The sequence below is a fragment of the Chamaea fasciata genome, unplaced genomic scaffold (genome assembly GCF_029207755.1).
Source record: "Chamaea fasciata isolate MVZ Bird 193981 ecotype frontalis unplaced genomic scaffold, bChaFas1.0.hap1 SCAF_1, whole genome shotgun sequence".
NCBI classification, from domain to species: Eukaryota; Metazoa; Chordata; class Aves; order Passeriformes; family Sylviidae; genus Chamaea; species Chamaea fasciata.
In genome coordinates, this window is record NW_027094086.1 from 127207 (window position 1) to 139871 (window position 12665).

At 46.1% G+C, this 12665-nt stretch overlaps 1 protein-coding gene across 2 annotated transcripts in view; it reads left to right on the forward strand.

Moving 5' to 3' along the window:
- MAPK15 (mitogen-activated protein kinase 15) overlaps positions 1-12665 on the forward strand; it is a 15510-nt gene continuing 2845 nt past the window's right edge. For both annotated transcript variants that reach the window (XM_066199937.1, XM_066200021.1), the window contains exons 1-13: positions 1-104; positions 2717-2815; positions 3076-3105; positions 5423-5513; positions 5666-5796; positions 6358-6521; positions 7509-7648; positions 8065-8122; positions 8883-9020; positions 9241-9346; positions 9759-10062; positions 10314-10456; positions 11868-12095. In XM_066199937.1, coding sequence (XP_066056034.1) covers positions 36-104; positions 2717-2815; positions 3076-3105; positions 5423-5513; positions 5666-5796; positions 6358-6521; positions 7509-7648; positions 8065-8122; positions 8883-9020; positions 9241-9346; positions 9759-10062; positions 10314-10456; positions 11868-12074 — 1680 coding nt within the window. In that variant the 5' untranslated portion in view covers positions 1-35 and the 3' untranslated portion in view covers positions 12075-12095. The remainder of the gene's footprint in view (positions 105-2716; positions 2816-3075; positions 3106-5422; positions 5514-5665; positions 5797-6357; positions 6522-7508; positions 7649-8064; positions 8123-8882; positions 9021-9240; positions 9347-9758; positions 10063-10313; positions 10457-11867; positions 12096-12665) is intronic.

Consider the following 12665-nt stretch of genomic DNA (forward strand, 5'->3'; position numbering starts at 1 on the left):
TCCATGGCGGCGGGAGCCAACAGGGAGGTGCCGCCATGAGCCCGCCCGAGGTGGAGCCGCTCGTGTGCCGCAGATACGAGATCAAGAGGCGCCTGGGCAAGGGCGTGAGTGCCTGGCGGGGGGTGGCCTGTGGGAGCCGGGCTGGTCGTGGGAGCTGGGCCGGTCGTGGGAGCTAGGAGGGCTCGAGCGGCCCGTGTGGAGTTCAGGGCACCGTGAGGGCTCCAGGCGCCCGGGGGAGCTGAGGGGCTCTTTGGGAGTTCAGGCGCCCGTGGGAACTCTCTGTATCGCTCAGGGCCTGGTGGAAGCTCCAGGTGACCCAGGGGAGCTCCGGAGGACTGTAAAAGCTCAAAAGTAAACAGTAAAATGGATCTGAGTCTCAAAGTACATTCTGTCTGTGCCTGCCAAATCCTTCTACATTTACTGTAATCCCATCACTTCAGATCATGCTGCATCAAGTAATTTCTTCTCCATTAAATGTATTTTTATACATGAGCCAATGGTAATTTCTAACATATGTCTTCCCAGACAGTCTCTAAACTATCCCTAGTTATCTGTTTTTCTGTTCTGGCAACTCTTTGCTATCGTTTAGTTGCGTTGATACAAGTGTTTAAGTATTTTCCTCATTATGTTCGCAGAGTCAAGGAATCATTGAGGTGGAAAAGCCCTCTGAGCCTGTGCAGTCCAACTGCTCCCCCAGCAATGCCAAGGCCACCACTAATCCATGTCTCCAAGCGCCACATCCACATGGCTGTTAAATCCCCCTAGGGATGGGGACCCCACTCCTGCCCTGAGGCAGTCTGTCAGGGCTGCACAGCCCTTTGCAGATGTGTTTTTTCCAATATCCAACCTAAACCTCCCCTGGCACAACTTGAGGCTTTCCCAACTGCCAGCAGGGTAGTACCGTAGCACTCACCTGAGGTACTCGTACAACTGTTTGTACTGCCTGGCACATGGCAAAGGTCATGATTCCATGCTCCAGGACCACACATGCTACTGGAAAGCCTGCCTTGATTTCCCTACACGAGTGTTTAACCACTAGAATAATGCATTGCAGCTCTTTGGCTTTGTACAAGCATTTAAACATTAAGTGGGCATTTCTAACTGGGATTGATCCCTTTGTGCAAAGGTAAAGCAGCTCCTAGACTGTGGAAAGTCAAGATTCAAGTCTGTGGCCAAAAATAAAAAAACTGGATCTGTACCAGAAGTGAGACTGACTAATCATCATTTGCAAGTATCACACTCATCCAGAATAGGGAAAGCTCAGGTAGAAGTTCCTGTTCCCTTAACAGACAACACAGCTTTTAATTGAAAAAAAGGTTTAGTGTTGGACTTGACAGTGCTGTGTTAGTGGTTGGACCCAGCGGTCTTGGAGGGCTTTTCCAACCTCAGCAATTCTGGGATGTTGTCACTACAGGCTTTGGTAAAAAGTCTCTCTCCATCCTTCTTACTGACCCCCTTTCAGTTTTGAAAGACCACAGTAAGTTCTCGGGGCCATCTCTTCTCCAGGCTGAACACCCGCAGCTGTCTCAGCCTGGCTCCAGAGCAGAGGGCCTCCAGCTCTCAGAGCATCTCCATGGCCCTTCTCTGCACCTGCTCAAACTGGTCCGTGTCCCACCTGTACTGAGTGGCTCCAAGCTGGATGCAGTGCTCCATGAGGGAATCTCACCAAAGTCAAATGCCAGGGAAGAATTGTCTCTCTTGACCTGCCAGCCACACCTTTATGGCTGGGAAAAGCCAGGTGCCATTGGCATCTTGCCACCTGGGCACACCTGGGCTCATGTTCAGCCACTGTCACCAGCACTGCCAGGTCCTTTTCCAGCTTTCCAGCCACTCTGTCTCAAGCCTGGCGTGTTTCATGGGGTCGTTGTGACCCAAGAGCAAGACCTTGGCCTTGTTGACCCTTGCAGCGTGGGCCTTGGCCCATCGATCCCATCCCATCCATGCCGCCTTTCCAGGTCACACTGTCACAGAGGGAGGTCAGGTTGGTCAGGCAGGACCTGCCTGTCACAACCTCGAACCAGCTGAGCCTGATCCCCTGGTTGTCCTTTTGATGCATCCCAGGACACGGCTGGCTGTCTGGGTTACTAGTGCGTGTTGTCACCTCATTTCCAGGTTTTCATCCACCAGCACTCCCAAGTCCTTCTCAGGGCTGCTCTCCATACAGAGTCCTGGAACCACAGAATAGTCTGGGCTGGAAGAGACTTTAAAGTTCACTCATTCCCACTGCCTGCCATGGGCATGGACACCTTACACTAGACCTGGTTTCTCCAGGCCCAATCCAACCTGACCTTGGACACTGCCAGTGATGGGACAGCCACAGCTTCTTGGGACAATCCATGCCGGGGCCTCACCACCCTCCCAGGGAAGGATGTATTCCCAGATCCCATCTAAACCCTGCCCTCTAGCAGTGGGAAGCCCTTCCAACGTGTTTTCACTCCAGGCCCTTGGCCAAAGGCCCTCTGGAGCTCTCTTGGAGCCCTTTCAGGCACTGGAAGGAGCTCTCCAATCTCCCTGCAGCCTTCTCTACTCCAGGCTGAACAGCCCCAGGTCCCTCAGTTTGTCTCCTGAGTGGAGTGGCTCCTTGGCCTGATCTCTCTATCTTCCGTGTAGCTTCTATCACCTCTGCTTCCGTCGTTGAACACGTTCTGGTTCCTCTGCAGGCCTGAGGTGTGTGCAGGTGTCAGCACAGGGCTCACCCTTCTGTGCTTCTCCGCAGGCCTATGGCATCGTCTGGAAAGCAATTGACCGCAAGACAGGAGAAACAGTTGCTGTTAAAAAGATTTTTGATGCTTTCAGGAACAGAACAGATGCTCAGGTGAGAAATTATTGTCCTGATGTATTCTGAGACGTGGTGGGATTCCACAGGTATTTTCAGGGCTTTTGTCTCTGAAAGGTGATAATTAGGCATCTAACAACACAGTCTGCAGCTATATTGGGATAAAAACAAGCGATAAATATCAAGCTTTGTGTATCATGGCGTGTACAAAAGAGGAGTAGATTTAACCCTGTCATTTAACTGCGTCTCTGTTCTGCCGTTGTCTTGAGGTGATAAACTGTTTTTTTCTTTATTTCCAGAGAACATTTCGAGAGATTATGTTCCTGCAGGTAAATGTCCATGTTCCCCCTTTTCTCTGATTTTTTATTATGTCTGATGTCTAAGTATTTTCTTCCCATTGTGTTCCAAAATGCAGCGGTCATTGATTAGTGTTGATAACTCTTTAATTTCTTTTCTGCACCATCTTGGCAAAGAGCGTTTCAGGGTGAGCCCACCTGAATGAAACCTTCTCCATTTGGGCTTGTTTTTAATCTTTCCCACTCTTTCCCCATTTTTAGCAATGTGTCTGCTGCAGCATAAGCACGTCAGGACCTCATGTCACTTCTTGCTTCTTTTTGGATGGAAACTGTTTCTCTTACATTGTAACCGCCACGACTGGAGGAGGGGCTGGGGTGGGAGAGGGATTTACACTCTGAAATTGTTTTCCTCCATCATGCTGTAAGCAATTTAATCACTTAATATAATCGAACTGAAAGAAAAAGGGAAGTTCTGCAAGGAGTAATGTAAGACTACTCTTGTTTTGATATAATTGACCTTAATAGTGGCATTCCAGTTATCTGTCCACTCCTCCTCAGAATTACCATGTAGAAACATCAATATTTTGGAATAATGTTGTAATAACTTGTGGTTTTCTAAGGACACAAGGGAGGCAGGGCTCACAGAAGAGGTATTTCCTAAGACTGCCAAGTTTAAGTAGGAAAGAGATGATTTTTTTTTATTTTTTAGTCGTTCTTGAAGCCTGAAATAGAAGCTGAAAGCTTTAAAGATAAAAATATAAACAATTCCTTAGAAGTGAATTACCTCTAAGTTAGATCATCTCTGAAAGTGCAGCACTTCTGGAATGGATGGATGGAGGAAGAGCAGGGGAAAGAAAGGATATTTCTTCTGAAGGAAAGGAGTCACTTGGCAGCAGAGGGCAGGGAGAGGGAAGTGAATGTGCTGTTCAGACCATACTTCCATAACTTTTGGTGCTCAGTGGAATTTAAGAATTTTAGTTTCCCCTCCTATTTTAAACCTCTCTCTTGAGGTTCAAGACTGAGGGCTCAGAAAGGAAAAGATGTGAAAAATACTCTGTTATTCATAGCTGCATGTTTGTCTTAATTTGTCTGTGCATAATAATTGTTCAATCTTGGTGTGTATCACAAGGTCATTTGATGGACTAGGTTATTGTTTCATGTTATGTATCTCAATTATTCTAGTTGAGAAGTGGCTGTACAATCTGGGGTGTGAATGATTCTCTGATGGTCGTTGCTTGCAGGTTTTGTGTTTGCTTTTCAGTTGTAGATCTACAGGTGTATTTTGGGCCAATTTTAGAATGTCATTTTGGTGAGTATGTTAGTAGTGTTATTATTCTTTAAGAAAAGATTAACAGAACTGGCCCTGACAAGATTTTTTTTAAGATAATGTGGGTTTTTTTAGTACAGATTGAATTTTTTTCATGAGTTTCTGTTATCAGTTCCGGGCAAGGCAGTGTGAGACAATGGACTTTTTCTTCTTAAATAGCACTCAAGTAATACTGTCAAGATTTAGCTGCATCTCTAGGACAATATCCCCTTTTGGGTAAAAACCTTCATTAGATCATTTGGATGGGTATTGTGACTGTTCTCAGAATGAAAACAAAGTGTGTGATGGCCTGGCTGTGTATCACTGCTTTGTGTGTTTTCACAGGCTGCTGCAGGTGGATGTGTTGTTTTGTGAACTTCCCTAGACGTTTTGCGTTATAAAATGTCGTACTATTATGAAGTTGGAATATTATGAAGTGTTTATGGTGTCCCTGGCTCCACAGAAGTGGGAAATAAAAGTTGTTAAAGCTGAGGATGAACTTAATGATCCCATGAGGATTGTCAGTCTGCAAAAACGTGAGGAGGGACTCCACACCTGCAGTGTCATACCTGTGTTGAGGCATCTGTGTGCTGTCTGATCTCCATGCAGTCACTTCCTCAGTGCAGCCTCTAAGTGCCTGAGCCAGCCCTCAGATCGACATGTCCTGATTGTTTGGGTTTCTAACTATGAATGTTGATGGCAACTATGATCCATTTTCATGCCACAATAATTCTTTGGTTCAACAGGAAATGTGAGATGCAGAAAGGGGGCTGGATTTTATTATAAATGCTATAGAGGGAGTGTTAGAATTAATGTCTCATTCAACAGAGATTTATTTTTTTGATTAACTGATTGGTTTCCCACTATGGAACAAACTTAAAACCTTTTTTTTTTTTAAGCTTATTTCAGAAGAAGCCTAAAAGAGGAAATAACATGATTATGTTTGTTCTAGACAGTAACGCAAACTGAAACAGGTTATTGTCCTTTTTTATGATTCACAAGCAAAACACGTGATTTTGACGGCTGGGTCTCTACCCTGTGCAGGAATTTGGAGAACATCCAAATATCATCAAGCTGCTCGATGTTATCCAAGCAGAGAATGACAAGGACATCTACCTCATCTTCGAGTCCATGGGTGAGACTCAGCATTGCAGCCGCCATTCAAACCCAGCCTCTCTTAGGAGTTACCCTTGTTATCCCTTTGGTAGTGGTGTGGTGGTGATATACATGAATGCTCACGATACTACTGATATTTACTGATGTAAATATATTACTGGCATATTACAGAGACAGATTTACATGCGGTGATTAAGAAGGGGAATTTGCTGAAAGACATCCACAAGTGTTACATTCTCTACCAGCTTCTGAAGGCAACTAAATTCATCCACTCCGGGAATGTTATTCACAGGGATCAGAAGGTACATTTTGATCATGGTCTGTATCCTTCACTCCAGTTTTCTGTTGAACCCTAAATAAAATCACAGATTGATTTGGGGTGGGAGGGACTTTCAAAGCTCATCCATTCCCACTGCTGGCCATTGGCAGGGCCACTTTCCACTATCCCAGGTTGCTCCAAGCCCCGTCCAACCTGGCCTTGGACACTTCCATGGATGGGGCAGCTGCAGCTGTTCTGGGAACCCTGTGCCAGGGCCTCACCACCCTCACAGGGAAGAATTTCTTCCCAATATCCCATCTAACCCTGCCCTCTGGCAGTGGGAAGCCATTCCTGCTTGTGCTGTCCAGGCCTGTGTTCAAAGTCCCTCCCAAGCTTTCTTGGCACCCCTTTAGGCACTGGAAGGGGCTCTAAGATCTCCCCTGGAGCCTTTTCTCCAGGATGAATACCCTCAGCTGTCCCAGCCGGTCTCCATAGGAAAAGTATGAAGAAATATACAAGTATGAGACTAATAAAAGAACCTTGATGATAATCATCTGCTTTTCAGAGAGTAAAAGGCTAATTAATTCTGCTGTGTTCAATTCAGCCCTCCAACGTGCTGCTGGATGCAGAGTGCTGTGTGAAGCTGTGTGACTTTGGCCTGGCCCGTTCCCTGTGCCAGCTGGGCCAGGACCAGCCCAGCCCTGCGCTCACCGAGTACGTGGCCACGCGCTGGTACCGAGCCCCCGAGATCCTGCTGGCCTCTCGCAAGTGAGTGAAGGGATGGCAGCCTGGCACTTCTCCTCCACTCCCACGTTTTTTTGTCTGGAAGTCTTCAGTCTTTTAATTTTCAGTGTCACCAGATGCAGTGTCATGTCAGCAGTCTGTTTTCTCAGTATACAATTAAACTTCTGCAACATAAAAACCTCTTATGATCACATACATGTTCTTCCTGTGTTCTTAGAGTGTCAGTGTACATACGTGGGCAGCTCATCTGTTTGTTACCCTTTCTCCCCCTAGACTTATTTCTTCTCCCTTAAACCCACAGCTTTACAAAATCTGCTTGAGAATGTAAGTCCTCTTTTTGAAATTGAAGCAGTGTTTTTTTGATAGATCTTCATGAAATATTCCCTAATCAAATGTTAAACCAGCTGCCTGTTAATTCAGGCTTAGTCCTTTTTTTTTCAATTAAATATGAAAAATCAGAAAAACAAATAAATAGAAGCAGGGTACTATCCCAAATTTTAAGTTGCATTGATGTGGTTGTTTTGCAAACATCCCTGTGTTTGTCCTATGTTTATATGATGTCCTATATGCACTGTTTGCCTTTTACTTTGCTTGAAAATGTAATTCTTAAGTAATTGTGACTACTTTGTACGTGCATTATGACCAAAATCAATTGTTTCCAAAGAACAATCTGTATCTTCATTCTTGGTCATATGAAGAGGATATAATACCTTGTTCTGGCATTACCTTTAATATATTACCATGTTCCTGCATTTCCCTGCAATATTTATTTCCTTTTATGGTTTCTTAGACTAGACTTTGAGTAGGATAAATCTCATTTCTGTTTCATACTTGCCAGTCTCATGATTCCCAGATGTTATTCAATTTAGGGTTCAAACCTGTGAGCATTTATATTTGAGAAGTCACCAAGCCTGCTTTCTAGCAAATAAATCAGTGTAGGTGATGTGAATAGCAGGTACAGGAAAATATTTGCTACATTTAATCCTGCGTCTGTTCTATTCCTGTTTGTAGTTACACTAAGGGTGTAGACATGTGGAGCATAGGCTGTATTCTCGGAGAGATGCTGCTTGGAAAGCCTCTTTTTCCTGGAACATCAACAATGAATCAAATAGAGCAGATCCTGAGGGTCATCCCTGCTCCATCCCCAGAAGGTAGGACTCTGCTGCGGGGAAAGGTATCAAAAGAAAGGGTTAAGGGTGGAAGAAATCAGCCTGGCTGGGTCAGGGAAGAAGGTATCTCTCATTCATTCTGGCACTTTTCCAGAGAAATTAAAATCTTCATCTTGAATGTTAGTGTTGGAGGAAAATAAGAAATTCAGATGTCGTGGTGCTTCTGCATCCGTTACTATGACAATGCAAGTTTATGAAGTGTGTGATTAATAAATAGGAATTCAAAGATCAGCTTAGAAAATTCGTAAGTAAATATTCTATCCGTCTTCCACAGATCTCTGACCGAGTTTTATGAGGATAATTTCCTAGGTTAATATCAAATACTGGCGTTCCTTCATAAACTGTGTAGCTCTGCTAATCCTCATCTTGGCAGTAACAGTATCTTTTTATTATTGCAGATATTTTGGCTCTGCAGTCAGAGTACAAGGCCTCAGTTATTAACCACATGAGCTCCCGGTAAGCTTGAGGTGTTCGTGTGTCTCAGATCGTCTAATGTAGGACCATGGAGTCATGGAACCACAGAATAGCTGGAGTGGGAAGGGACCTTAAAGATCATCTCATTCCATCCCCCTGACATGGACAGGGACACCTTTCACTAGACCAGGTTGCTCCAAGTCCCATCCAACCTGGCCTTCCAGGGATGGGGCAGCCACAGCTTCTCCCGGCAATCATTGCAGTCCCTCAGTACCCTCACAAGCAATAATTTCTTCCCAATACCCCATCTAACCCTGCCCTCTGGCAGTGGGAAGCCCTTCCCACTTGTGCTGTCACTCCAAGCCCTTGTCCCAAGTCCCTCTCCAGCTGCCTTCAAACCTTTTAAGGCACCAGAAGGGGCTCTAAGTTGTTTCCTTAAATAAAAATTATTTAAAATATGAGTAAGATTTGGTGCTTAAAATTATGTTCACAATTATATTTAGGATTTCAAAATGCAAAACCAGATTTTAAATTGTTATCCTCTTTTAAAGTTATCTCTGTAAATTATTGAGAAGTATATTTCTATAATCTTGGGTCTAGATTTGTGGGATCATGGGGCTGAAAAGGGATGAGCTTTAAGGTCCATTCCCAGCCAAACCATTCTAGGATTTGGTGATTATGACACACTTTGTGAGTGAACTCATGTCTGGTGTCACCTTGACGTGATCCCGGAACTGTCACTCCTGCCTTCACTGGGAATTAGACACTGAGAGTTTGTATCATTTTTTTTCCTGACTTCTAGGCAGCGAGTAGCATTTGAGGAGATTTTCCCGGCCTCTACTCCACGGCCTGCCTTGGATCTGCTGAAGAAACTTCTGGTATTTAACCCTGACAAACGGCTCACAGCAGAGGAGGCTCTGCAGCATCCTTATGTGAGCAGGTGAGGGTGACACCAGTGTGCAGCTTCCCCTGATGTCTTCTGAGACATTACAAACTTGCTCTTGGCACAAATTTTCTTTAAATGCATTACAGAAAAAATGACAAAGCTAATTCTTTATTTTCTCCAACCCTATTTACACAAGATTGTTTAACAATCCCGTTTAAATTTTAGTAATCTGTTTCCAGTCAGTGAATTACATGATGTGTTCTCATTTCCTCAGATTCCACTGTCCTTCCAGGGAGCCCTCTCTGGATTTCGATGTGATCCTTCCTTTGGGTGATGATGTCCAGCTGTCTGTGGCAGAATATAGAAGTAAATTATATGAGGTACTTCCATCCTATTTTCCCAAATCCTAATCCTCCGGGTGCCATTCTTGCACACGCTTAACAAATTCTGTCACTGTCTTGTCTTTGTGTTCCCCTGGGCTTTCTGTACCTGCTGGCACAGTTACACTTGGTGTTTGATCAGCCAGTTCCATGCTGTCGTAATCTTTGAGAGACCTTTACATGTCAAATTCCCACAGGGCAAAGAAAAATCTCTGAAGCATGATGTCTGGGAAAGATTCACAGATTGGTTTGGGTTGAAAGGTACTTTAAAGATCATCTAGTTCCAAAATTATCCTTGTTACTTACCCTGTAAAATAAATTGCAGATATTTAAGAGTATTCCTCTTTGTTTTGGTCTTTTATTTTTCTGCCGTATGGCTGTATTAAATCTAACCAGCTATTCTGTTCTGCAGATGATCCTTGAAAAGAAGTCAAAGAGCCTTCCAAAGGAGCAAGGGCGGAGAGAAAACATTCAGCTGAGCCAGTCTGAATCCAGCACACTTCTCCCAGGTTTCAGTTCAGTGACTGTTCCCACCAGAAAAGGCCAGCAAGAACCAACAGCCCCTCTTCTAAACCCTTCACATGTGCACACTGGAGCCACAGCTGGAGTCCAGCCAACAGGATCCAGCCAGAGCAAGGACTTGGCCAGAACTGTGTGTCAGAGATCACAGATGAGTGTGATGATATACAACCCCATCACACACACCACTGTGCAGAGTAGGTACCACCCTCCTACACTGGGGTGGAACCCACCTTGGGGTATTGTTGTGGGGAAGAGAGAATGAGAGCTGTAAAAGAAATGAAGGGAATTTGCATGGTAAAATGAGGGGCTGAAAGTGTGTGAGGGAAATGACAGGAGAACAAAACACTGTTGAATGAGTGCCGAGTATGGGACTGTCCCTGCCTCAGTCAATGTGTTCTGTGTTCTTCTGATTTTCCTACTTTCTCTCATGTTTTTCCTTCTGCAGGAAATGCAAATCCCGGTGCTGGGATCAGGAACTGTTCCGCACCACCTCAACAATCCAGAATCTCCAACAATGAGAAACTAGGGAGACAAATCACATGGCCACACACTCGGCTCTCTCCTACAAGTGTGCAGAACCTTTACAATGTGAGTAGCTTAACTTCTAGCCCTTACTTGTGGTAGCCTGGGTGACAGCAAGTCCCTGTAGTGCTCCAGGAAGAGTGGCTGGAAGCTGGAAAAGGTCACCTGGTGGTGCTGACATGACCCAGGTGTGCCCAGGTGGGCAAGAGGCCAGTGGCACCTGGCTTGTAGCAGCCGCGGTGTGGCCAGTGCCCAGAGCAGTACCTGCCCCCTGTGCTAGACACTGCTGAGGGACCTCCAGTCCTGGGGGCGGGTTTGGGCTTTTCACAACAAGAAAGGAGGGGCCCCATTTGGGGCTGGAGTGTGTCCAGAGAAGGGAACAGAGCTGGGGGAGGGTCTGGAGCAGCAGCAGTAGCTGTGGAAAAAAGGAGGCTCAGGGAGGACCTCTGCAACTCCCTGACAGGAACGTGCAGCCAGGTGGGGGTCAGGATCTGCTCCCAGGAAACAAGTGAAACAGGATGAGAGGAAATGGCCTCAAGTGATTCCAGGAGAGGTTCGGGTTGGATATTGGAACAAACACACCTGCAAAGGGCTGTGCAGCCCTGGCACAGACTGCCTCAGGGCAGTGGTGGAGTCCCCATCCCTGGGGAGATTTAACAGCCACATGGATTAGTGGTGGCCTTGGCACTTGGCACTGCTGGGGGAGTGGTTGGGCTCAGTGGGCTCAGAGGGCTTTTCCAGCCTCAGTGATTCTGTGGTTTCATGATTCTGTGGTTCGAATGGATTGCGGCTGCTGAGCTGTGAGGATGTCAGTCCTGTTCTCTCTGCTCCTCCCTCTCCCCTGATCTTGGCTGTGCTTCCTTGCAAAAGTCCTCACCCTCACTGGGTTCTTCAATGACCTCTTGCTCCTGCTCTTTTTCTTCCTGAGCTGGCTGTCTGCTGCCTGGGGACTGCTGGCACCTGCAGAGGTGATCGGAGGAAGCTTATGACAGAGGAAGAGTATGGAAGAGTCACAGAATCACAGACTGCTTGGGTTGGAAGGGATCTAAAAACTCATCTCCTTCTACCCCTCTGCCATGGTCAGGGACGCCTTCCACTAGCCCAGGTTGTCAGAAACTTTCAAGCATGTCCTGTATCACACTTGCAACCAACCTTCTAGCCCCTCTGATTTGGAATCCTTTCCAAAACGTTTTGAGAGGAAGAGAAGCCATTTATTCCCCAAGATGGGATTGTGGAGCTTGCTGCACATGCAGGTGTACATATAACCAATGCATTTGGGAAGAATCTATAGGGAATTGTGACCAACTTTCTGTGACAAGAAGAGCAGAAGAGGGAGAAGATCAGCCTACACGTGCCCTGAGTTTGTGTGTATTTCCTGAGAGGATAGTGCTGACCAAAGCCAAACCTGTGTCCTGTTTGCATTCCAGAAAACTGATTCCAAGTTATTAACTTTTCTTGGCTTTTCTTTCTCACGCAGAATCCCAGAAACTCTCAGTGTCACAGCAAAGATGGTCGTCCCCTTCTGAAGCCCAGTAAAAAGATGTTCCAGATCACTGCAAACGTGGGAGCTGCAGGTGATCCAAGGGCATCCATGGGCAGCTACTCCCAGGCCTATGGAACCATCAGTAAATCTGCGCTGCAGAGTCTTCCAATAGCAAAGGCCTCCAAAAACCCTGAGCAGTGACTGTGGAGATGTTCCAGACAGGTGAAGTACAGCTCATCCCTCAGCCCCTGACTAGGCAAGGGCAGCAGAGGAGAGCAAAATATGAGGAAATGCTTTAATCAATGCTTAGGGCAATGTCGTTTCCTCTGGACAAGTTAATAGGAAAGGGAATCAACCCCTCTGCCTTCCAGTCGCAGCATTCAAGGACACAGCTCGTTTGCTCTCACACCCTGAGAACAGTGAAAGCTGTCAGTTCATACTCCTTGTTTGAGTTACTGCAAAAAGTCACAGAAAACTGCATTATTCTGATACTTGAGTGGTTTTTAGATATCTTCAGGGTCCAGGGGAACGTCCTGCAGTTCAACAAGACCAAGTGCAAGGCCAGTAAAATGCTCTGAGGGCTGGAGCCTCTCTGCTCTGGAGACAGGCTGGGAGAACTGGAAGTGTCCAGCCTGTAGGAAAGAAGGCTCTGGGAAGGCTCTGGGAAGACTCCCTGCCTAAAGGGGCTCTAGGAGAGCTGGAGAGGCACTTGGGACACGGGCCTGGTGTGCCAGGACAAGGGGAAATGGCTTCCCACTGCCAGAGGGCAGGGTTATGTGGGATCTTGGGAAG